The sequence below is a fragment of the Seriola dumerili genome, unplaced genomic scaffold, assembly GCF_002260705.1.
Source record: "Seriola dumerili isolate Sdu_G_001 unplaced genomic scaffold, Sdu_1.0 BDQW01000088.1, whole genome shotgun sequence".
NCBI classification, from domain to species: domain Eukaryota; kingdom Metazoa; phylum Chordata; class Actinopteri; order Carangiformes; family Carangidae; genus Seriola; species Seriola dumerili.
The window spans coordinates 10162497-10189369 of NW_019174343.1; the positions used below are offsets into that span (position 1 = coordinate 10162497).

General features: G+C 41.1%; 1 protein-coding gene and 1 pseudogene across 1 annotated transcript; both read left to right on the top strand.

Annotated features, from left to right (window-relative positions):
* Nucleotides 1-1307: 1307 nt before the first annotated feature.
* On the top strand, nucleotides 1308-2710 carry LOC111221903 (annotated as a pseudogene).
* A 5132-nt stretch (nucleotides 2711-7842) lies between these two features.
* ell2 (elongation factor for RNA polymerase II 2) lies at nucleotides 7843-26232 on the top strand. Its single transcript, XM_022744772.1, has 12 exons — nucleotides 7843-8016; nucleotides 11202-11249; nucleotides 12544-12668; nucleotides 12782-12945; nucleotides 16439-16698; nucleotides 17146-17270; nucleotides 18845-18917; nucleotides 18999-19713; nucleotides 22067-22139; nucleotides 22540-22711; nucleotides 23358-23402; nucleotides 23520-26232. The coding sequence occupies exons 1-12, from the start codon at nucleotides 7843-7845 to the stop codon at nucleotides 23634-23636; spliced, it is 2091 nt and encodes a 696-aa protein (XP_022600493.1). The 3' UTR covers nucleotides 23637-26232.
* The last annotated feature ends 641 nt before the right edge of the window (nucleotides 26233-26873 follow it).

Here is a 26873-nt window from a genome sequence, read left to right on the forward strand (position 1 = left end):
TTCTTTTAGCAGCATCTATTGTCTTAAGTTTATTGTCAATCTTCCAACAAGCGTAGGGGGACAGAATGTTAATCAGCTTCTCTCTTCGCTGTACATACAGTATAACTTTCTTTCCTTGTCTTTGTCTTATCCTCCACTTCTCAACTCCTCCCATCTGCCCAGATTCCCCACACATCTGGCTGCCTTGGGTTTGCTCCAAAACTGAATACTGCAAAATCCTGAGGGGGGAGTGAATGGGGGGTGGGGGGCAAGAAGGAAGATATGTGGAGAAAAGTGAGAGGAAAATATTTTAAAAGCAGCGAGAAAAGAGAGAGAAAGGAGAGAGGGGGCAAGGTAAGAAAGTAATCAGTTGCGGAAAACAGTGAGTTAAAGAGCACATTTCCAGGACGAGACAGAGTGAGCAGAGGAGAAACAAGGAGAGGGAGGCAGAGATTTTTCTCGCAAAAAATAGTGAGCTCAGACGAAGGTTTGTGTGTTTATCCATCAGCAGGTCACAGTATGGCGTTGTTTCCACTCTGCAAGACGCCCACAGGTCAGTATAACCTCAGCCACTGCTCCACTTCTTCTGCTCGTCCTATATCTGGTTGTGTTTCCCCTCCCTTGTCATTGTTTTTATGTGTCACTGCTGTACTTGTACGTGCTCAGTGAAAGCTCAGCTGCTTTTAAGACATGGAGATTTAGATTGAGCCTGCCTGAATGAAGAGCAAACAGAGCGAGAGGGGTTTTCTATGAGCAATCTGGTCTTCGAAATATGTCCAGGAAGACAAAATAGGTCCTTGATTATTTCAAGTCCCTTTGTGAATTTCTCCTAAATCTCTTGTCTGGTGAAAGAGCATGCACATCACATGAATGTGTTTGGAGAATATGAAGATAAATTTCTGTATTCACTCATTTGTGCTTCTGTCTCATGCAGTTATAGGTAGCTTTTGGATCAATAGTAATCTATCTTCATAAATCACTAACATCCATCAGACCTTCTGCTATTTCTCTTTGCTCAGTTAGATGACATGGTTTTACTATGTTGTATATCCCAGTTGCAACTTTGTTTATTTTTGTAATCACATGTTTTTTATATTGTTTTTTTTTTTTTTTGCTTTTTTATACTAAACTTCTTCGAAAGAACAGGACTTTATGCACTGTGATTTTCCAGTTACATGGGCTACAAATATGCTTCAGAGATTGTGCCATCATGGCTTCCTACACCTGTCAGGGCTTAGAACATGTGCTTACTGGAAGAGTACAGCATCTGGTACTGGTTTCATTAAATTTGCATGTGCATGTGTGTGTGTTTGTCCTTCACACAGGAACTGTCAGGGTGACCAGAATACAACTGGTCCTGTACTGTTTTCTCCTGTCTCTTATCATATGTAAGTGCACAAAAGAATTTATTCTACTCTAACACTTTGTGCTAGGACATTAAATGCACATGGGAAATTGAGAATAAAATATAAGAATATAAAACACAAACTTGTTGTTTAAAGTGCATGCTAAGTAGTTCCCATCCCGTCATGTTCAGAAAGTTCTGTTGTTTGTATTTTGTCTTTATTGTGACAAATTGGTGGTGAAAGATAAAATAAGGTCAGTTGTGATCAGTTGGATTGAACTACATTAGTATCACTTCCTACCATTTCTCCCAAAGAGAGTTTGTGTTGAACTCATGTTTTGCTTCCTCAGACTTCCTCCATGGACGGAAAACTGCTGCCAGTGTAAAGTCACCTCACCCGAACTTTCACGCCTTGGACCGAGGAGGGGTCATGACAGACATGATGGTTGTGAAGGCAGCGGTGCCACAAACTCCTGTGGAGACACCTTGGGGTGCGCCTTTAGTGTGGGGTGACACCCGCAACTCGGCCTGGCGCAGAGCTAAATTTGCGCAACAGGGGATCCGTGCAGGTCTGCTGGCCCTCGTGGTGGGATCTTACAGCCAGTTTGTCCGACGTTTCCTCACCTCAGCTGAAATCTACTTCCTCCCTGGTCAGATGGTCACCTACTACATTCTCACAGACAGTCCCCGTTCTTTGGATCCCCCCATTGAGTTGGGGCCTGAACGACAGCTGAAGGTGGTTCCTGTCGCAGAGCTGCCTGGGTGGGACAGACTGGCCCATCGCCGCATGGCCCTGCTCGCTGATGCCATCAAAGACCCAATCAGCAGCGAGGTTGAGTACATCTTCTGCGCTGACATTGACCAGGAGTTTGTGGCCCCTGTGGGAGAGGAAATCCTCGGAGACCTGGTGGCCACGTTGCACCCAGAGCTCTATGGGATGCCACGAAATACATTTCCCTATGAAGTGGAAGAAGTCTCGTCTGCTTCTGTGGATGAAGATGAAGGAGACTACTACTACACCTCAGAGTTGTATGGTGGGTTGGTTTCTGAGATGTACAGACTGGCTCGCACCTGCTCTTTGCTCATTCTGCAGGACCAGGCCAATAGGGTAGTGGCAAGGGGCCTTGAGGAGAGCTACCTGAATCGCTACCTGATCGACCACAGGCCTACCTGTGTGCTGTCACCAGAGTACAGCTGGTGGGACTCAGCCCTGGCCGCTGATGTGCCTGTACAGAGACTAGTCTCCTTGGGTAGGCAATGTGAGGCTTACGATAAGCAGACGAGAGAGAGGAACAAATGTTGAATGAATGTAAAAAATCTCACTTCCACATGAAGGGCTACTGTCTCTAGTGTTGAATTACCTTTGCAGAGGGTCTCTGGTCAAAGATTAGCAACTAATGTAATAACATAACAGGAGATGGGGGAGGGGGGGGGGGATAAAGTGAAAGCACATATTCCATCTTTCTTCAATTAATAATTTAGAAATTTTCTCTTAGCCAATAAATGCAGCCTGCAGTCACGCAAAAGCAAACCGCACAACCTGCTCTCAATTAAAGATCCATTTGTGTGAGCAGCACCTCTGCGTGCCTGCTATCTCTTCCACAGCAGACAAAAACAGAATTGACCTGTCTCTTTAAACGAAGCACTGTCCTCTCCATTAATGTCAGCTGAGGAGATACTGCTCCAGTGGCTTTGTGGTCAGCAGCGATAAGAGTCAACAGTGTAAGTGCACACTTTCCCCGCAGTGGCCAATCATTAACTGGAAGGGCTGCTGTTTCAAGGTCTTTAAATACCAGGTGGGAGAAAAATGGATAAAACAAGATGCTGTTTCCTACATGTGTAGAAGCTACTGTGTTCGAGCTCCAGCAAAAGCTAATGTAGATTTGAAACTGCAGGCGAAACTGGTTCAGGATGCGTTGAAGTGATTATCCATTAAAAACTGCTGTTTTGCCCATTTATGATTTGGAGTAAAAGGTAAAGCCAAATGTCCTGATGTCGGTGGTTGTTATGTTGTCAGTGAGTCTGCCTTCCTCTTTCTCCCACACACACACACACACATACACACACACACACACACACACACACACACACACACACACACACACACACACACACACACACACAAACATGCTTCCACATTTACACACTGCTTTCTCTTCCTTGTGTGCTGTGTTTTAATGGGAGGGTTAAGCAGCAGCAGATGGCTTTTTCTCACTGCCAGACAGAATCTGTCCTCAGGGCCAGATCGCCACGTTGAGTGAAGTTGAAGGTGAACTTCAGATAATCCTACGAGGCGAATTTTCTTTTCTTTTTTTCTTTTTTTTTTCTTTTGCTAAAATCAAAATGATCACTGCCACATACTTGTGTTTCCATAGACTCATTACCAGTATTCACATGCCAATTCAGCTTATTAAACTCTAATCAAACTTGAACTGAATTTCCGAATAGACTGTCAATACACTCTGTCTTAAAACACCCTGCCTTGACATATGTGCATATGCATATAGCACAATGCAGCTGCCATCTGCAGATGTTCCTAAACATCTGCTGTAGATTTGTCAAGAATACCTCTGTTACTCATTGTATATATAAAAGATTTTTACATGGGCTGCCTGATCCATGCTGAGTACCACTTTTCATACTCTAATCTTCAGTTTAAAGAATTATTGGTTTAATCCTTGTCATGTGGTTTGCTGGTGGTCAAGGAGCAGAGTGGCAACAGCAGCATAACCTAAGGCAGAGGAAGAGGCAGTATAGAAATCCTTAACATGTATAGCCTACACATAATGTGTAATTATAATTATCAACACTCAAATTCTCATGTGTTGAAAAATAACAAATATAAACCTCCCTTGTGAAGGTGGAGTACATTTTTGCCTGTGCCCCAAACACGTGCTTTTTCCTCTGGTGTGTTTTAGTTTTTGCTCATGTGAGCGTGTCTGGTATCTGGTGTAAATTTTGTATGTTTAATTTGAACACAAAATTTAACATATTGACAGCCCTCAACCATCCAGTGTCATGCAGACAGTGTGATGTGTTCAACTGCAGTAATGTTAGCTAATCCACAAAAATATGCAGATGATGAATATTTGCTCTAATTTATGGGTAACTACATTAACAAAGCAACTTTAATGACCTAACAGATGTGTAATTTATTAAGTTTGGGTGATGCTAATGAAACATTGAGGTTAATGATAATGGGCTGCTCTGATAGCCCACAGCTGGATAGTAGGATGGATTTTCAACAATATGCAACAATATGCTACTGTTATCATTTGTGACTGCGCAAACAAGAGGAGGAAGTCAAGGTGAGTCCAGTTTTCCCTGGAAATCTCTCTTTGTATACATTGTAAGTTGATGAACATGGGGGCTACCTGGTAACAATGTTCATATAGAGAAAAACATAATCAATTTTACATTTTACATTTTGTCCTTTATCTGTATCCACAGAAAGCATATATAACAAAAATCATTAACATTTAAACCAAGAGGCTATTTGGAGTCTTAAGCTCACTTGTCCTGCATGTATCTGTTCTGAAGGGGGAAGCTGAAGCATCTGGAGAATATCCTCAGGACATTGCTGTGAGGCAAGAGTGCTGGCTAATGAGCCGCTGTGCCACTGCAGTACCTGCTTATTATCGTCAATTACAGGTTACTTACAGATAAGTTAAACTGCAGGAGACTTTTTGATGATGGTGCAATTACTGAGTCGCTGGTAGGTGTTAATAATTCAATTCCCCTTGACTTTTCCTGTGTTTAACTATGCATAATAATGAAGCGATGTTACAGCATTGTAAATATGTCACACAATAGGGTGAACTTTAACACTGAATCGATTCATATCTCTGACTATTCAAATTATTGGTGTCTTATCTGCTACATATATCTCATATCTAGCTGCAGAGATAATTTAATAAGTTTAATTAATATCCCAATCATTCAATGATAGGTTATACAGTGTGAGGCCATAGGCATTTAACTTTTCAACCCAGGTGCCACAGAATGATGTAGCTTTGAACTTGAATTGACAATGTTCAGTCTGTATCTACCTTGTACACAATGTTTTAAAACATACTTATTGTTTAAACAAAGCTGCAACAAGATATTTAACCATCATAGAATAACTGCAATCATTGCTTCTTGACCCAACAGAAACATCTGAGTATAAACCCAGACACAGAACAGCAAAGTTTGACAGAGGATGACTCAAAGATATGTAAATCATTCATTGAAATAAGGAACGTTTATTTTAACCAATTCAGTTCCCTAATCTCAATTTCCAATGAACTAAATGGCATAAGAGAAGACACGGTAGATCTTGCTGCCCAATATATATCAACATGTCACATGTAAGGGGCAGTGAGTAACCTAAACACACACACACACACACACACAATTGAATTGAATTGAATTAAAATGATAAACAGTTGGTGTTCATCAGTGCTGCTTTTCATTCACATTAATGCATTATAAACCTTTGAATATTTATCCTGATGATAAAGACTGGACTCTGAAAAGATTTTAGTGGGTGTGGGTAACACATACTTATTGAGGTTTACTTCATTAGCAATGTGGTAAAGAATCACATGGGAAGCACATTTAAATGTTACCCTAACCCTTTGAAGGGGAGCGTCTTTATCATGGTTACTGATTGTAGGCTCCAGGCTTCAGCCACTAAAACATGTGCCTCTGATTAGCACCAAAACTGGAGCCTGGCCAAATAATCTACCTATTAATGATTAACCTCTGTAGTCAGTCAGAACAGCTTGTAAGGTAGAAGGACATCCCTGGTATCACACAGAACTGTAAGCTCTGTATTTCTGTAGACAGTTCTGTAGAACTGTAAAGTAATTAAGGAAAAGATCAGTGACTGAGAAATGAGTGTGTAACGTTTCCTCCACGTTGAAAAATGAAACAATTAATTTAGCTTCATTTAGAAAAAAATAATTGTCAGTGTTTTGGGTGACACAATTAGCAAGATGTGACTTATCCATAGTCTTCCTGTGTTTAAAGTTTAGCCTCAAACAAAGGATGTGTAATTTTAACCCATTCCTCACACTGTCCTCCTAAGCTTCCATCAGGTGACACCTTCTGGGCTTCTGTAAACACAGGCGCTCTAAAATCAATGAGTCCTATCCACCCCAAAGGCTTTATTTAATTGTTTGCACAGCAGGCAACCTGTCAGACAAGAACAGTGTACCTCTGGAGTCAAACAGACCTAGTATTTAAAATGTGAATGTATTTAAACCAAGGGGACAATACAATACGGGAAAATCCAATGCTCTGAGGTCAAGTTACCAACCCAGTCACCATTTGGTATCCGTGTTGGAGAGCAGATGAAAGATACAATTAATTATGTTAATGAATGTTGTTTCATATTTTACATTCCACACATGTGATTTAATCTATAATTTAATTAATGGGAAATACAAAAACAGGAACAACTAGTCAATGGGTTAATGTACAAGAAGTCTCAAACATATTACATCCGTGTATGTGTATGTGTGTGTGTGTGTGTAGGGAGAGAGGAAAAGAGCAAGAAACAGAAACTCATCAGGGCCATGGGTGGGGTGAAGAGCTATGGTAATCTGCTGGATTCACACAGGCCTTTCCCCACCCTGCCCGAGGCTACGCCACACCAAAACATGCTGCCCTAATCACCGGGTCAAGGGGACTGACACTGGGAGATAGTGGAGGTGCAGCTCACAGGGGGACACGCTTGTGCCCATTATGCTGATGTCACATTATATCCCACATCATTAAAGGAACCACATAAAAGATGATTATAGGCCAACAGTTTAGTTGATATAGGTGTGTGTGTAGGTGTAAAAGTTGTTAAAGTACAAAATCAAAAGCATATTACTTGATTTCACTATTGAGCACTACTAACTCACAGTGTGTGTCAGTCATTTTATTTTTGAGAAACAGAAAGACTATGTGCAAAAAGTTTTCAGTGTATAGACAAAGTATTCCATACTTTTATGGTATACATATTTATGTTGTGCTGATAATTATTACAGTGCCTGTATGTGAATGAAGCTGGATTTAGCAGCAGTAGAGTCTACAAAAGCTACCTTTAACAGTTTCAGTAGGCCAGAATTAGTTCTACCATGTCAGCAAAACAGAGCAGGCAGTGGCAGTTTTGCTAAGAGGTAACTATGTGTCTGAGAGAGAGAGGCAACTATGTGTCTGAGAGAGAGCCTATTGGCTCACGGAGAAAGAGAAACTAGTTACTGGAAATTGTCCCTTTAGCAACACCTTTACACACCAAGTTTGGCATTAAGTAGTTTTGGTTCTGTAAATACACAGCAAGAAGTAAACCTGCACGGTGTACCTCTAAAGCACAGTCATATCTTCTAAAGCACACCATTGTATGCTATACTGCCAGTTGACTGTTGCTGGAAAGTGAAAAACTAACAAGCTAACAAGTCAAGACCAATCCACTACAGTCAGCCCTGTAGGCACCAGCTATAGTCCCTCCCCGGCTCACAGTGAGCACAGGGAGTCTGGGCTGCTAAATGCTCCAGCCTCAGAGGGACGATGGTGGAGGGCTGGTAAAGATGGCGGCGCTCTCCGAGGATGGGAGGTACGGATTAAATTGTGGCCAACAGAGCGCAGACAGAGTCACCGTATTGCACGTCAAATTGACCGAGACAGCACTGAGAGCAATAGAGAGCTACCAAAATTGTATGGTGAGTGAAACCGGCGTTTATTTCAGTTAAAATTAGCCTGTACTGTCGGGCTGACAAGGCTCGTCTCAGCTGGGAAGCCCAACTGCCACGCACAGCTAAAGCTACAAAGTTAGCTAAGCCGTTGACAGAGCGAGTTTCTCCTTGGTTTTTCTATTATATCAGTTTTGTGTCATTAAATTAAAGAGCTGAAGAAGATAAATGAGCCTTTCCCCTTATATTCTGGCCAGGTTTTACGAACTGACAATAGTTATTTAACCTAGAAAACCTGTAGGTAAAGTTAGACGCTCTGATTAGCCAACGTTAGCTCTACGTTAGTCCCCTGTGCAGTGCTGTGCTGTGCTGGCCAGCCAAGTCCATTTTTTTTCTTGCCAAACTAACGTTACTTTGACCAAATTAGGAAAGTGGTAATTTCATATCGACGAATACACTAGTCACCTGATTCATACAGTCTCATAAGCTGGGGGTTCAACATAAATGCTAAGTTAAGTAACCTGAATTTAAATTCGACGAGCTTGTATTTGTGTCAGGGGCAGGGTGGAAATACAACGTTACGGACAAATTAAAGATAATGTAACTTCATTACTAGTTGGTGGCGTTAAATTAAGGTGGTCGGTGACTGGCTAGCCTACCATATGGTTCAAAGTTGGGGCTAGTCCTAAAACCTAACATCACAATCTGGCAGGCATATGAAGCCCATAGTCCATCTTATCACTTTATAGCTCGGTTTTTTTTAACTTCATTATGAAAATGTTGCCGTCAGACGAGCTGCCACACTAGCTACACAGGATGTAAGCTAACTCTGTGAGCAACGGACAAATATTCAATTTGGGCTTGTTTGACACATAGCTGAGTTTTGCATGATGAAAAGAGGCCAGCAGTTACAAACATATAGTATCTGGTAGCAACAAAGTCTATTTTTTTTTTTAAGATAATAGGGCAATTGTCCTTGCTACCCACGTCATTTGTATTGTATGTACTCCACTTCATCAGATGTACTGCATTTCACCCCAGAGCTTGACACCACCAGTCATAAAGCAGCTTTTGAAACTTAGTGTGCAAATAGGACACTGCATACCTGTGTAGATTAAATATAACTTGTTAATCTTGAACTGTACAAATGGTGTAATCTTGTTGAGGTGCTACACAGGTGAACTAATCTGGAGAGGTCTCTGCAGTCTTGAGTTGAGGAGGCCTAAAGCCAAGTTACCTGACCTTAACTCTGCCAACAACAACGCTGTTACATAACACAGTGACTGGGCCCAGATCTCCACTCAGGGCTGATGCACTGTAGCTTAGCATGGGGCTGTAATGATCAGAGGTTTGTGCAACTGATTTTTTTTATGGCACCTAGTGTGTGCCCTATGTATGCCACACACTAGTCACACCCCTGTATGTGAAAGTTTTGCTCTCTGTCAGCCTTATATATTACAGCGATTGCCTTAAGAAAAATCATTGTTTGAAATGTGGCTATAAAGAACAATTTCAAATGATTATATAGTCAGATTTGACCACTTCGAATCCGAGTCATCACTAAGTTGAAGGAATTCTTTTGTGACAGCCCATGCTACAACCTTATTGGATGTGGTAATGTTGGTCTGTACGCTGCATTGAACGGCAGCCTGCCATCTCTTGCTGACTGAGCAGCCAAAACTGCCTGCTGTTTGTTTCTCTCTCCCTCTCAGTAATGTGTGTTGTAGCTCAACCAGTCATCGAACTATGGTAGCTGGCTATCTTTGTCTTTCTGTGGTGATGTGAAATGTGATCAGAAGTGTGTGTGTGTGTGTGTGTGTGTGTGTGGGTGTGTGTGTGTGTGTGTGTGTGTGTGTGTGTGTGTGTGGACTGGTTGGTGTCTGTGTGAGTGTGTGTATGGATAGTGGGGGAGGGAGTTGCGAGTGGAGTAGCTTAGCTTTAACAACCATGACATAGTTCTTTCTGATTAAAAGTGTATATATTTTATTCTGAATTATCTGCATAGTGGTTTCATGTATGAGTTAGCAATCATGTTTTAATGTCCAGGAATGTAGAGACGCTGTCAGTAAGATGCACATTCCATTCAAACCAGTTCACGCAATGTTTCTGAAGTCTAAGCTCTAGCCAACTGGTTCTTCAGTTGCCTTCATTTGTGTGAAGACGCTGGGAGTCCTGTGCTTTCCTGTCCTAACCTATACTGCGCCAGAGCAGCCACTGCATAATTGTGGCTGTCAACTGCATTTCAAGTAGCCACCGACCACAAACCTGCAAATCTACACAAGATGAAGACATTTCACAAATACTCTCTTCAAAATATCTGCTGTGTTTGACTGTTGTCCAAATTCCACCACTTGTGGCCAGATAAAAGCAAACAATTTTACCTACCTCACTACCTAAGGTGCAGGTAAAGCTGACTCACATGGTCTCTCTGTAGATTATAAACTTAAGGGCTCTGAGACACTGAGCCCAATGTTGGCTGTTAGTGGACCGTCATCAAGTATTTGTGACCGACAGTTACCTCTGGTTTCTGCAGCACCACTGGTCTGGCACTAGTTGGCCCTCATTGTTTCATTTGTCCCATTGAGCATGATAGGTTGGCCTCCACTAGTTGAAGGTGCATGAGGCTATAGCTGAAATCATTTGTTGATTAATCACTTAATCGATCGACAGAAAATTAATGTCACCATTTTTTATAATCGGTTACTTATTTATTTTCTAGACTAGATGTCAGACAAAACAATATTTGACATCACCTTGGGCTTTAATTAAGCATGTTTTGCTATTTACTGTTTTGCTATTTACAGACACTTTTTTGACCAGATCACTGCCTAGTCATTTTCTTTCTCACGGACACAGAAGGTATGTGCATGTCAGCCATCAGCTACCTGTCGGCTTTAGTCTTTACACTATGTTGAAGTGCAACTTTTAACAGAATATATGAGGCAGTGTTTGCTCAGTCAGCCTTTGTCAGTACTAGTCACGACGTATGGTTGGTGTGATGGGACCCTAAGGCTCTGCTGTTTCTACAACCAAATGTTGTGAATTCTGAAGTGTCAGTCAAGTAGTGTAACATGTTGTACAGGTTTTACAACACTGTTTTTTAATTTGTTTTTTTTGTAGCTGTTCTTTCTTACCTACCCAACTAGCATTGCTCTGCCAACAATCCTTTACATTTACAGCAATGTTAAGATTGAACTGTTTTCTTTCACTTTCAGAATGTACCTTCTTCACGGCCAACAATACAATTCAAGGGACTCCAAGGGGTAAGTATTGTTTTTCCCACATACGATTTGTGTTTGCATCAATTAGAGAAAAGTTATTTACTTATTAATTCGTTCATTTAGTGATTTTGTTTTGCATTTATTGAGATAAGAAATAGCCATGCAGAAGGTTAAACGTTTAAAAAAAAATTTTTGCATTTATTCAGCAATTTATATACTATGCAGTTTAATAAAAACAAGATTTTTTGCATCTTTGTGTGTTCAGACATTTTACCTTCCATTGTATTGGAACAAGTTTTATATTGTTTCAAAAAAAATCTTTGTATAGATGAGTCGAAAGAGAAAGAAGACCTTTCTTTTTTTTTTTTTTTTTGGAACAGGATGTGCATAATGCACATGTAGTAGATTTTGATTTTTAGTTTTGATGTGGTAATTAATTCAGAATTTGTCATATAAGCTGTGTCCTCTATGCAAATTAGCAGCTGAACTGTTCAGAGAGGCATAAACCAATTTCGGACCTCATCTGAAGTGTATGAACTAGGGGTGAACAATTAATCGAAATATTATCAAAATCACAATATGACCATTTACTTCATGATATTCTCCAGCTGTAAGGGAACAGGCATGTTTTGTAAAGAGCCCAGCAAAAATCACATCATCATTTTTATGTTTTTCAGGAAAAATGGAATTCAAATATTCTCATTAAAATCATGACTCCTATCGCAATATGATTTGATGATGATTTTTTTTTTTTTTTTTGCATGTAGTTCAGCTCTACACTGTTTTGCACTGCGTGAAGACCTGAATGATATGCAAAGAAAATCATACTGCAATTATTAGCAATTGACAGTTATTGCAATTGTGATATGATTTACAATTTAGCAATACATTTTACCTTCATCAAAAAAATTTCAGCTCCTGTGATTTGGATATTGCACCTGCCACCTGACCAGATTGCCATTTTGATAATATATTGATTCATTGTCCAGCCCTAACTGCTTGTAGTCCATGATTCACGTGACTCACATACAGCCTCCTCTTAGCTGCTAAGACCTCAAGAGACCTTCCTGTCTCATGCTAGCTTCCATGTTGTTCACATCAATCTGCATAGTTTAGATGTAGACACTGCCTCTATACAGTCTGTGCCAAACACACAGTGAACTGTATGGAGAAACCCCAGGTAAGACTTGATTATGGTTTGAATTTAGCATATGGCAGTTTTATAGTCTTAAATAAATGTGTATTATTCAGCTCTCCACAGTTAATGTTCTCATACACCCATGTGTGAATAGATACTGTAAATTATGTTATTCTCCATTTTTATGTGAATTTACAGCGTATTAAAATTCCCAAGACCAATTCCTCGTCAGACACCTTCAACAATTTTGATTTCTACCTGTCTAATGTGGGCAAGGACAACCCTCAGGGAAGCTTTGAGTGCATCCAGCAGTATGTGTCGAGGTAATGGTAATCACTGGTCAGCTGAATCAACTGTTACTGTCTTACCACACGTTGCTAGAACATAATCCCTCTCTGCCTGACATTTCTTTCTCATACTCCCTTTTTGTCCACAGCTCAGGGGCCTCACATCTGGCATTGTTGGCAACGGTACAGGACAAGGTCACAGTGTGTGCCACTAATGACTCCTACCAGGTGACCCGGGAACGCATGACCCAGGCCGTGGAGGACACACGTGAACGTGGGACCAAAGTGATCAAACCTGGGGGCCAGTACAGAGGTAAGGCCCTCAGTGAGGTCTCCCTTATCTGTAACTGCCACAAACAGATGCCAGGTTGTATTCCAGCACAGCAGCATGGATTTACATTCTATCAGCACCTATCCTCTCTTTTCAAACTTGGCCCCTTTTTAGGGACTGAATAGGTGAAAGCTGACAGCCTGACTCCATTCAAAGCCATTATTGGGAATGACTGAACCATTATGCCGTCTCAGTCTTTTCCAGATTATGAGTTTAACTGATAAGGGCCTAAGGTGGAAGAGGAAGCTTTTTCTGCTTTATTGACATATAACCAGCTGAAATTATACATAAAGGGCTGAAACCAGTTTCTAGTTCACTGCGCCACTCAGTGCGTGAGTCAACAAGCAACACGCAAAAAGTAATCAAATCTAATTTGGTTTATCAATCTCTCCAGCCTCACTCATATGTTTGATCCAACTCAGTGCAGGTAGGGCAAGGGATGTGCAATGAAACAAACTGCTGATGTAATCAGACTTTCTTGTTTTTCAACAAAAATTATGTCATAAATTATTATTACCCGTCATTTTAATTTTCATGTTTTAATCATAATGAAACATTGCCTATTTAATTTTTAAAAACTGCTCAATGACAATAAAATTTAATATACCGACCAAACTTACTGATTATGCATTTATAAGAGCACAGAGAGATGAACAGAGATACCGACCATGCAGTCAGTCAGTTTTCATGTCAACACCACACAAAGCAGAGTGAATTAATTTATTTCCTGCAGTATCAGCGAATGGCACTAAAACACTGCAGCTATTGTGCCTAAACAGGTAAATATGAAAAATGCAGTTTTACAGAATTAGACAATTATAGTTAAAAATATGAACAAACCATTTACAATTAAAATTAATTGAACTCAGTTGACCTGCTGTAGCCTAGCCTAAACTCAGACTGTCCTCCTTATCCACATGGACCTAGGCTGGGTGCTCACTTGAGCGTAATTAAACACATTGGGAGATTGCTGCATAGGTTATTAGGTTTTGTTTCTTTGCCCCAGACAGACATGGCTGTTTTTACTTTTCTTCTAAAGGCTGAATCCATGCTCTGCTGCCACATTGGAGACTGAAATTACCAGTGCCACTTCAAGACAGTCTACAACAGGTGGTCTACATGTGGTTATTGACACAGTTGGTGTGGATTACTTAACGTTACGGTAGATTGGCCTCAGAGTTCTAATCTGTCAAAGTGACTGACGGCTTTAAGATTTTTCCGTCATAGTTCAGTCAATGACAGCAAATATTCGGTTGAACCGACCCCTGGATGTAATACCTCGTGCCATATGTTTTCTTTCCCTTTCCTTCCTTCCTCCCTTATTTTCAGCATGTGTTTTTTAGTCTTAGCAGAAGTTTGTTCAAACTCCCAATTACAAAACAAATTCAGGCTCAAGACTTCAGATGTCATAACTGCCAGACAGGAAAGACAAGCCAGTATGTTGCTGAGTTATATACCTGCTCTCAGAATGACTGTGTCACTGAGCTTTTTTTAGTTTCAGACCAAGATAATATGGTGGAGACCAAATAAAGTAAAGGTGAAAAAATGTATGCCAGTGAAGGAAACCACAAAGAACGAGTAGTGTCACTTAGTCTCTGATATGGAAATGGTTTGGCTGCCAAAGGCCCTGTTCAGGTCCTGTCTCGCGTGATCCAATCAGAAGTGGACAGCTCCAAGTAAATCAATTCACACCTGGCGTTAAAATGCGTCTCCCCATGCATCTCGAGCGACCACTTGTGATCGGACCTCACGTCCCTTCTCTCTTTGCAAATACACACATATTCGTTGTTGTTTTTAGCCAGTCCGACTGTGGCATACAGGTCCTTTATTTATTTTGGTCGGTGAATTAAATAGGGCAGTTGTGCTTAAACCTGGATTAAATCTCATTTTAGTTAACAATCTTCACTTAATGGACAAATTACAAAACCAACCCTAACCCTTTATTCTAACTACAATTTCTAAGAGTCTACAACTGAAGAAAGAATCCTAATCAAATAACATTTATTTCATATGGCCTCAAAAATTCACTGCTCTTGATGTTGTATCTTTCAGCTGGTCGGGGACTGTCACAGTGGGGTTTATCGGCATATGCAAGCAGGCACTGTTTTTCTTCAGTGTGAATATTATGGCTGGAAATGTAAAATTCTTTTGATGTCAACTTTTAAATTACAGTCAATATTAATGTTTAAAGGACAGTTATGAAGCCAACATTCTCAAAAAGCCAATTAATGAGAGAAATGTGAGTGAGAAAATACAAGACATGAAACTGAAATTTAACAATATTTGGATATGTACTAAAGCAGAAAGAAAACACTCTCAACTCTGGAAACAGGAGACAGGTGATCACTGAGATTGCCAATATATTTATTATCAATGGTAAATGTATCATTTAAGCATTCTGTTTAGTGTTTGTTTCCCCCCGGAATATCATGCAAAATCACTCAACCAGTCAATAATATCAGTTGGTTATGTACAGTATTCGCTTGTTATAGTTGTTTTTTATGCATTATGCAAAGCCAACTCAAAGATCTTTATAGTCAGAACTAGTTTGTTAGATCTAAGCCCTTGTCAAAGACTTCCTTGGTCAAACCAGAATCAAAAGTCTAGTTCAGTTCACAAAATTTTCAGTGTGAGTTAAAACCTCCTCAGGCATGTTTTGTGGGCTCTGGGGATATATTTGCATACACTGGCCCAGTTAGAAACTGGGAAACGAGAGGAGCAGCCGAGAAAAGGGGTGGGACAGGAGCTTGTGGCAGCTGGTTTGGAGTGAGCACCATATTTACTAATGCAAAAGGGGCCTTTAGTTTCTTGTTTCACAGGCTAACACAGGTGCACAACTTGTGTTTTTATCATTGTCTGTAGCCTGTATCTTTTAATAAAAGCTGCATAACCGTTGTCATTTGGAATGCCTTGGCATTTAATATTCTAAGTTACTATACTCTTGTGCTCTATATGTTCTCTAGTACAGACTCTTTCTGAAGGACAAAACCTAAGTACTTAAACTTTTTACCTGCTGCAATCTGTTATTACTCTTTTAAACAACACAAACTGTGTGAGCCTACACCACCTCACATTGCTCCTAGTCCTGCTTTTTGCCGAGAAGGGAGGGGGGAGTTTTTCCTTTCTCTTCCTCTCTTTAACCTTAATCTCTTAAAGAGCTTTGGAATTTCATAATGGCCGTGAAGCAGTATAGAGAAATGTGCAGGAATCCTGACTCAGCACATGGCTCAGCAACACAGAACAGAGGCATCTTGCATTCTGGTCACCAAAACACTTTAAAATCAGTTCTTCAAACTACTCTAAGTTCTATGTTTGTAGCTGCACATGAGACCAATTTCAATAAGTGAATTGAAGACACAGGAGCGTTATTGTGCAAATTCCTGCCATGATCTGTCAAAATGGCAGAACAGTTTGTGATGGTTAACTGCCCTGCAGAGAAGAGGTGTTTAACATTTTCTTTACCCTTTGTCTCTAGGAAAGCAAGTCCAAATCCGTAAGCTTGCACTATCAACCCCAGAGGTGGTCCCAGAGCGCAAGCGCTCCACACCCATCAACCCAGCCAACACTATTCGTAAGTGCCTTTCCAATAACCCTGTGTCCCAGCGGCCGTTCCGGGACCGCATCATCCACCTGCTGGCCCTGAGGTCCTACAAGAAGCTGGAAGTGCTTGCCCGTTTGCAGCGGGACGGTATCAACCAGAAAGACCGGAACTCACTGGGGAGTACCTTGCAACAGGTACTGTAAGGCACCTTGTGTCGTGTTTGTGGCTTTTTTTGAACAACGTAGTATATTGACACAGTAACTTAGAGGGGAAGTGTCCCAGTGATTCGCATTTACATATTCTCTCTTATACCAAAAAATCCAGCAGTAACAAGCTTAGTTTTCGCAAAAGCTGATATTTGGGCTTTTGACACGTGTACCTGCGTTCTTCAAGATCGAGGTACACACAACTGCCCAAAAACCGAAATCCAGTTCACAGTATAAACGCTTCATTCACTTTGAAAAGTCACGTTAAACATGATTTGCATGCACAGATGTTTGGCCACCACAGAGAATATGAAGTTGCTATTCATGTTTTATGTTTGACATGCTGTCATAGTTTAACTTGTGTGTGTGTGTGTGTGTGTGTGTGTGTGTGTGTGTGTGTGTGTGTGTGTGTGTGTGTGTGTGTGTGTGAGACAGGTAGCAAACCTGAACCCCAAAGACAACACATACTCACTGAAGGACTTTATTTACCGTGATGTCCAGCGAGACTGGCCTGGCTACACTGAAGATGAGAGGACCCAGGTTGACCGGATCCTTACTCGGTACAGAAACCACCAATTAAGCATTTTAATGACACTCATACAGCCTTATTTAGTTCAACTAATAAAGCATTTTAATTGTTTGCTATATAGTACTATTAAATATTTGCACAAGTTTAAAGTGATATTCTGCCCCCTAAGGGTTGAAGATGATGATTTTTTGTTTTTTTTCTCACAACCCTACCTTATAACTCTTGAGAATAGACCAATTTGGATTTGGACTGTATTGCTGTATAGAGTGCCAGCTAATGGAAGGACAGTGGAAAAGGTTTATACTGCAGGAGGGATTTTAAGAGGAGGAGGCTTTGTTCATTATTTTTCTTCTGCATTGAAAATCTGTTACCACCAAAGCACATTGTAACTAGGGATGTCAGGGTCATGGTTTTTTTGCCACCGATACCGATCATCTATGAGTGAGTCTCACACACTTTTTATAAAAGTTACACGGCCGACATGTTTTGTTTTGGTGGCCTGTCGCGCGCAAACGCAGTGAACAAGGTGGGAGGCGGGACTAGACTACACAGCACACAGTGCTTTTCTCAGCCAGAGACCAGAGTATTAACCACAGGTGACCAGTTTTAAGGTGATCTGTGACTAGAACTATTAATTCCGATCTACCGATCATGTATTTTGAATGAAAGTCGGCCGATCATGATCAGCGGCCGATCAGTCGGGGCATCTCTAATTGTAAAAAAACTTGGATAAAGGTGACCATATTAGAGATGTTCTGATACCATTTTTTCTTTCCTGATACTGATTCCAGTACATGAACTTGTGTATCAAACATTCACTTGAATGAATTCACTTTATTAATAGATTAGAATTTCATGGCCAAGGGTCACTGTCACCTCACAAAGCACATTTTTGACCATAACTCAAGAATTATGACATAATTTGACACAAATGTCTAATAGGTTAAAATGATGAAGTGATGACATTTTATATCCAAACGGTCAAAGGTCAACTTCACTGTGACAAGATAATGTTCTGCAAAAACACTTTTCTGGCCATTATTCAACACTGTAACTCAGGAACAGAAGGGGAGATTGCCAACCAGCCAAGTTGCAGGAAATATGATGATAGAGGCATACGCCCGCAAGGCAGTAATTCTAGTTTTTACACTAAAATAATATCTTTTTCCCAAATATTAACTAGAAACTATACAGTTTGATGCAGTTTTCACACAATTTCTTGTGTGGTAAGTCTCAAATGTGTTGAAGGCATTTCTTTCCTCATAACACATTCGCAAAGCGGATTTTCAGCATTTTAAATCATACATTATGCACATACACATTTGCTAGCTTGCAGTCTTTTTTGCCTTTGTCTGCACACATCAAGCTGCTGCTGCGGGCCGCTAGAAGGAAGGTGTATATGACTGAAAATAATAACTTCTGTGTCCTACATGAACAGTGAGTTTAAAATAAGGACACTCTGGAATTGCTCACAATTGCTTTAATAAAAGTATGACTTCCTCAGCAGGTCCTATTGTAATGATAGCTGAGCGCTGGCCCCTAATGTGCCCTTTCTTTTGTCTATTGCAGCTCCCCACTGACACCATTCTTTCCTTTCTTTAACAGCAAATTAGGTCTTCCTGCTGAGACACTCTCATCAAACACTTCTCCCAAAGACAGTGTGCCCACATCGCCCCAGGTATATGAACAAGTACACTCTAAAACACACACCCACAGTCAAGTATGCAATTTTCACCTCAATTCTTGGTGTTTTCTACAGAAGCGCCAGCCAGACTTTGACTTCATAGATCCATTGGCGCCTAAGAAAGCCCGCATCTCACACCTCAGCAATCGAGGGCCAGCCGCATCTTCATCCTCCTCCTCCTCCTCTGACCGCCATGAGGACGAGGGCAGTCCCAGCTCTAAACGCTCGTCCCTACCCTCCAACGTCACCTCGGGCCCTCCCACCCATCTCCCCATTTCTTCCCACCCTCCTGCACCCTCTCACCAGCAGCCCAGCCCGGCCTCCAACTCCAACTCACCCAGCACCCCGGAGGGCTGCGGCACTCAGGACCTGCCCATTGACCAGAGTTCCTCCTGCAGAGACCCTTCACCCAGTCCCTTCTCCTCAGATAGGACCCTGCAGGACCGCTTTCGGCACCCAGTCCCAATTCCCAGACCAGCCTCCTCCCCCAGCCCTCCCCCTCCTCCTCCCCCTCCTCCTCCTCCTCCTCCTCGCACCTCACTCACAGTTACCTCCACTGTCATCACCAGCCCTCCTTTGTCCAGCAGTACCAACAAGAAGGTCAAAAAGAAATCCAAGAAGCACAAAGACAAGGATCGAGAGAAGGAGAAAGGGAAACGGACCGAAAAAAGCAGCAGCAGTCCTCCCAGTGTGGCAGAGCGGGCTGAGGAGAGTCGTAAAGCCAAAAAGAGGCGCAGTGCTGAGGAAGAGAAGAGAGAAGTTATCAACAAAAATCCTCACAAAGATCAAGGTGTGTTTCTGTCTTGTTAATCATCTGCATCATTAAACCTTACATCTCAAGACTTAATGATCATACCAGCTTTTTCGAAATCTAGATGTTTTTGTGGGAATTGGTTTGGACAAAACCACACAAAAAAAGAAGGTGTTAGATTTGTGTGTTGGAGGTGTACATAATGACATGAATAATTACTGAATTCCATTTAGCTGCTTCTATTTCATGGTCCTGGTATTGTTCATGCTGGCTCACTGTCATGTCTTATTGGGACACTTGATTAAAACAAAGCTGCTGTTTGTTTTAAGCAACACCTGTGGTTTTCCTACTATAACGAATCCGAATGTCTGCTGTGAAAGGTCTGTGGGTTGACTGTATTTCTCTGTCAGCTTGATAATTAACGTTCTGTCATTCTGTTTTCTCTGACCACATTGCATCTGTCTGCCGGTCGTTCCGCTTTGAACTAAACAAGATAAGAGAAATCAGGCCTGACTCTGTATGCCGCCAAGTTTTGGTCCAAGTCGTGGTTATCTTTCACCTGGGCTACTGCAATGCTCTTCTGGCGGGCCTCCCATCACGCACAGTGAAACCTTTATAGATGGTCCAGAATGCAGCAGCCCATCTGATCTTCGATCAGCCTAAAAGGGCACATGTCACTTTGCTACTCATTGGCCTACACTGGCTACCCATGGCCACTTGAATCAAATACAAGTCACTAAGTTTTGCCTTCAGAGTGAATTCTGCATCCATCTGCTTGAACTCAATTATGCGTTACTCCATGGAATGTTGTCTGGCATTGCCATCCCTGCATACAAGACAATCTCAGTCCTGACTGTTCTCATCTGCGGTTCCCTGACGGTGGAACAAGCTACCCAATCCTATAAGAGCAGGGGCGTCCCTCTCCATCTTCAAGAATCTCTTGAAGACTTATCTCCTCTGAGAGAGTGTCCTCTCCTAACACCCTAACATGCCTAAGTAGCAGTTACTATGCACTTCCTGTGGACTTATTTAACTGATTTCCTTGCACTTACTGAATAGACGTAGTACTTATTACCTAACCCAAGGTCTCCTTCTACACTGAAGCTTAGTGATGTCCCTCACAAGTCACTTTGGAGGAAAGCATCTGCCAAATGAGTTAATGTAATGTTTTAAAGAGTTCTGCTCCCTGCTGGCCATAAATTGATTAAGGAACTTTAATGTTGTTAAGAAAAACCTTGTGAGAGTGCTGCCTTCACCTGCAATTTTGTGGAAAAATCAAATCAGGATTTTAAATGACGAGGATACTTGGACACTATAAAAGGCTGATGTTGATTTACCTCCTCCTTTGCACCAGCAAAATACATGTAAACCAGCTGATATCCAACTTTAACAACTCAGAGAGAGAGAAACTAGACTAACTACAGCCTGTTTTACACTGGTCAGAAAACGTGGTGACGTAGGACTTTTGTCGTCAATTTGAAAGGGTGCAATCAGCATTCGCTCCCAGGTCAAATGAGTCATGAGTAGTCATGGGTGCTTATTGGCTCCGGCTCCGACCGGCAGTGATATAAACATGACGCGCAAGCGAACGCGCTACTTTTCATCCCTTTACCATGCTGTGATGTCTTCAGAGCACAAACACTGTAAACAGACCTGTCACCTGCCCAGCATGGTGTGGTTGAACCAGAAACACCACAGCTACACCTTCTGCCGGGAGAGAACTGCAGCACCTATTCCCCTGCATTTACAATACCCACTTATACGCAATAATTTTCCAGTAAAAAGGATATAATTCAAGCAGCACTTGCATGTGTTGTGACTGACTTTCCAGTCAGTTTATCTTTCAGACTTTGGATTGTTGCTCACCATGTTTCAGTGTTTGTCTGCACAGTCTTTGCCTGAACATGTTGAGGCATTGATCTGAGTTCTTCTTTACTCTGCAGTGTTTATATTTGGTTGAGCTGACATTATAAATGTTGTGGTTGTAGTTTGAGATGCTCTGCTTCCTCTCAGTCTGTTTTTGTAGTCTGTCCCCTTTTTTTTCCTGAGAACTGCGTCGTGGGCGTCCTCTTTTTCATGCTGCCCTTTTTGAAGATCATACCGTCTGTCTGCTCCTGATGGATTTGACTACACCTGTGGTGCAATGTCTAATATACCAGAAATTCTTTGGAAGAAAATGAACCTGCATATTTACACCCACAGGCAAAACCGGATAGATAAGCTACTATAAATAATACATTGTCCATTTTGACTGTTAATTATGCAGCTAAATACGGTTGTCCAGTGAGTGACAGAGTGTTGATAATCTGTATAATAATTATAAGTATTGATACTGTGTATTATGGATTATAGTGCGGTGTTTACGTTCTAACACGTGGCTCTTTCTTCTCAGACTCTTCAGACAAAGAGAAGCCGGTCCAGTCCACTGAATTCTCCTCCACAATTGAGATGCCTGACTATGTAGTGTGAGTAATTCTGGCCTACTTAACTATTCAGATTTTCCATTTCTTCTCTGCATCACATTATGAAAACACAAATTTTGAAATGTTTGATTTTCATTGAACAGGATGTTAAGAACAAGCACAGATTTGAGAATTAGGACACAGGAAGTGCAGCAATCACAGAAATGTTACATTTGTGCACTCTGGTATTCTTCTGTCATCACTGTATTGGACTGTTTTGTACTCTCCACGTCATTGATAATAAGTGCAGGGAAAGTTCCCAACTTTGTCTAAATATCATTGGGGAAAGGTTTGCTCCTTTTGGAGTGCTGATTTCTGCCTATTGACTGAACAGAGATTTCTGAATTCTAACTGTGGAACATGTTTTTTTTATGGGGTCTAATCTCCTTTTCTGTGTTTACAGGAAGTACATGCCGTTGGTGTCCTTGGACCAGCGACAAAGCTACAAGGATGACTTTAATGCAGAGTATGATGAGTACCGCCTGCTGCACGCCCGTGTAGAGAGCATCACCCGCCGCTTTACCCAGCTGGATACCCAGTGCCGGAAGCTGGCACCTGGCACCAAAGAGTACCAGGTCATATTGAAACACCTTAATTCACTAGACTGTATGATCTTAATCAAACATTTGTGGTGGCTTTGTCATCATAAGACGACAGATTGTCATGAGCCCTCAAATAAGATTGTAGATGATAATGATACATAGTGTAGACATGTAGTATTTGACTTCTTTTTTTACTTTTCATACTTTGACCAGTGTTGTAATTGACTTGTATAGAATGTCCTGAAGCGCTTGGCTGAAGACTATTCAGAATTGCCTGTTAGTGCACTGGTGTCACATTGTGGTGCCACACAGGAGCAGGAACTGAAGGACATTCTTTTTTATAATAAACAAAAATTATTAGTGCTGCTACCACTCAACATCTGTTCCTCGATCCAGTGAGATCTGCAGCCACCAGGCAGCACACAGTTGTTAAGTGTTAAATGTCATCAGAGATTCTGTGCTTCTGTTCAGGCTGCTGCTATTGTGCCAAGTTACAACACAGAGCTTTAGTGTTTTGGTTTCTGTGCAAGTTGAATATAAGTGGATCAACACCTTTTCCTGTTTGAAAATTAGTAAATGCAGAGTAGTGTTATTTATAATTTGTAATGTTTATAAATGATGCACATTTGTACTAAACATGCAGAACTATTTAACTCAATTTTTATTTAAAATTTCACAGAAGGTGCAAGAAGAAGTCTTGAAAGAGTACAAAAAGATGAAACAAGTAAGTAGTTAGACTTCTGTCTGTTTGCGGTTAGATTTTGTTTTTGTCAACCACAGCAGGAGCTGCTGTCTGGGGTAAAAGCTGCAGTCTCATATTTTGTCCATGTTTGTTTTACAGCACAGCCCCAACTACCATGAGGAGAAACAGCGCTGCGAGTACCTGCACAACAAGTTGGCCCACATCAAGCGGCTAATAGCTGATTTTGACCAGCGCAGAGCCCAGGCCTGGTGCTGAGAGCACAGCACACATCTTCACTAATCAGTATTGAGAACGGAGTGTCAAACCAGTAGGGGGTGTCCAACTGGCTCTTATTTATTAACACCCCTTAAGTTACTGCCTCCACAACAGCCCCTCTCCCCTTTCCTTTCCTTTTCCTTCCCTTTTCCCTCTCCCTTCATCCTTCTTCATTCCTTCCTCCTTTTTCCAGTCTTTGATTCCACAGGCTTCATTGTTGCCTGCAATCTTGAAAATCTCACTTTGACTTTTACCCCCATCTTTCGCTTTCTCAATGAGCTCCTGTGGAATTTCATGCCACTGTACCAGTGGTCGGAGCTGCCTGCATGTGTGATGGGGTTTGGGGAAAAACTTCAACTCTTCTAACTTTTGAAGGATTTATCTTGAGGCAAAAAAAGAACAAAAAAAGTATTTTTGAGCATCAGAGAAAATATTAACATGTATTTAAGTAAAAAAAAAAAAAAAAAGAGGGAGATCTATTTATTTTGGGACTCATAGTACAAAAGAGGAGTCGGCAGATGATATATTGTTTAACTTTTCTTGAAAACAATGCAAAAAAAATTACAGCGGCCTTATGTGTTTTGACTTTGTGAAGCCATTTTGCACGCAAGATCCATTATGTCATCTCATTTGGCAATGATGTCTCTCCTGGCTCACTTCCTCTCTCTTCCCATGAAACTGTACTGGATAACACTGCTTCAAGAAATTGCTGTCATTGCTGAGTTTGAGGCTGAGGAGGAAGGAAATGAGACAGGAAGTAGAAATCACTTGAGCTGACTGAGAAGCAACAACAGTATGTGTGCATGGATTGTAAATTTAGTTGTAATGACCACGAGGGGTGGTGAGGGTGGGGTGAATTAATGGAGTATGATCCCCCATCAGTGGGGGGGCAGTATTCCCTGCACCAACAGTGTTTAATGTTCACGGTGCATTATGGGTGCCTTAAGGTGTTTACACTCGGATATGTCGAGTTGGGCCGACCCTTAGAGGCCACAGGCTATACACAAAGGAACTACAACTGCCTGGAAACAGGTTGCGTATGTGTGTCTGTATGTGTCTGTGTGTGTGTCTGTGTGAGAGAGTGAGTGTGTGTGCGCGCGCATGTCTGAGCGGTTGAGGAAGGAGGGGTTGTTAAGTCTGGAAGGAGTGTTACAAATTGTATGAGTGTATGTGTTTGTATGGTTGTGCATTATGTGGAGTGACAGGTGAAAGGAAAAAAAAAACGTGGGGAAAAAAAGTGAGAAATATGAAAAACAACAAAAAAAAGCTGCTATAGTGTTGGACCAGCCAGAGCACTCAGGATCAACCTGGCTGGAGTAACAGTACCTGATCTTAATTGAAGAGATGTAGATGATCCTTGTTTTCCAGAATGGTTCATCTCTTAACCCTGGAAAGGACTGCGGCCACCTCTTCAGCTTTATCCTGCGGCAAACAGTCTGTGTTTCTGTTTTAGAAAGAAGCAAAAACTCGTCATCCACCAGAGGACTAATCTGTATTACAGTGTTAAATGTATTTAATTCTCAGTTTGAGTTCTGCAGAGCAGTGAAAGGTTTCAGAGTAACTTTTTTTTTTTTCTCTCAACATTGATACCGATTTAGTTTGATGGATGGATGAATGGCTTCTATATAAAATCTTTATTTCAACAAGGGAAAATTTTGTTTACAAACCTGTGTTAGTATGTTTTACAAAAATTAAAGACTTTTTCTGGGACAGCATCCATGGAGTAAAATTTCTGATTGGGGCTTAATTTTAGGAGACATTAATACTGGAATACGTGTTTCATTCGCTGAAAAAAGTAAACACCCTTATGTTTGGGGATGTGAAGGGGAACTTAGTCACTGTGCCCCTGAGAAATGTCAACAATGGTGTTGATTACACTTTTGTGGTGGTGAACCCCTTCTCAGCAGTCTAGTATAATATATTCAGCTAGTGTGGACAACTTTTTCCCCAAAATAGAGATTTAAGTTCATATTTACCAGGTCTATTTCACATAGATATTGGTGGTGGCATTCTGTCAAATAGTCAGTCTCTGCAGTAGACTGGCTGTTTTGGTCGGCTGTCAAAATCAATTTACCCTAATTACAAACTCACTCAAGTTATTTTGGACAGTAAATCAGCACTTGTATCTTGGAGGTGTCACAACAGTGGATAAAAAAAAATGTCCACAAGAGTTTAGGCTCTCCTCAAGATTTACACTTACCATAGCTGTGAGCTACACGTTCAGTGTTTTGGTTTGTGTGTTCTGTTTTCCTGTGCGATGGTCAATTTCCCAGAATTTAGAGTCACAAAGGGTCACTCTGACAAATTTACTTCGGAGGCCAAGTGTTGTCCGTCACCTGTGACCTCCTCTCAGCCTTCCAGAGATTTCTGTTGGGTCTGAACAACATGAATTACCCTCAAGTAGGTCATTATAGTGGAATGAATGGGAGAGGAGGGTTGCTAAGAGTCTTAATGATCAAGTGACAAAGTAAAAAAAAATACCCCGGCACTGTTTAGATATGAGAAACCACTGAAAATCAAGTAAATTTGAGTGAAATCTGATCCTTCCCAGCTGAAAATGTACGAGACATTTCAATAAAAAAAATCACAAGTTTTACCTGGAAAATGTTTGTCATCTCTTCTGTGTCCTTTACAGTTTCCCTTCCAGTCATTTGGCAAGGTTGTTAATATCTGTGTTATTGTGTGTGTGTTTCTTTTTTGTTTTTTTTATTGTGTTTTTGGTGGCATTGTTATGAACAGATGTTATCAGTAAGAAGTGGAGTAATTGCATCTGAAAAAAAATAAGTATGTTGGATTAAGCTTAAGATCAAGATTAATCATAATGTGGGCATTGTTCTAATGAGCACTTTGGGGAAGTGTCTTCCTTCGTTCTACTTAGTTATGCTAAGGCTTAGAGTACTGACACACTGATGGGAAATGTTTATAAAACTGCAGTTTAAATGGAAACAAGTTAAAACAATGAAACAGAGCAGAAGCATCCACCTGTCATCAGTCTACAACATAATTAAGGTGATTTAGCCAATTCAAGAAGTGGCATCTAATATACAGTGTGCTTCAAAACATTCATATGTCCAGTCCAGCAGAATTTCCAGTCTGCTGACAAGCTGATTATTGGCAGTTTCATGTTACATTTAGAAATAGTATTAAATTTTCAAATCGAAGCAGGTTTGGCTCAGTCATTGGTCTGTCTAACTGCTGGGCCGACCATGTTGCGGACTATTTCACATGTCCATTGAT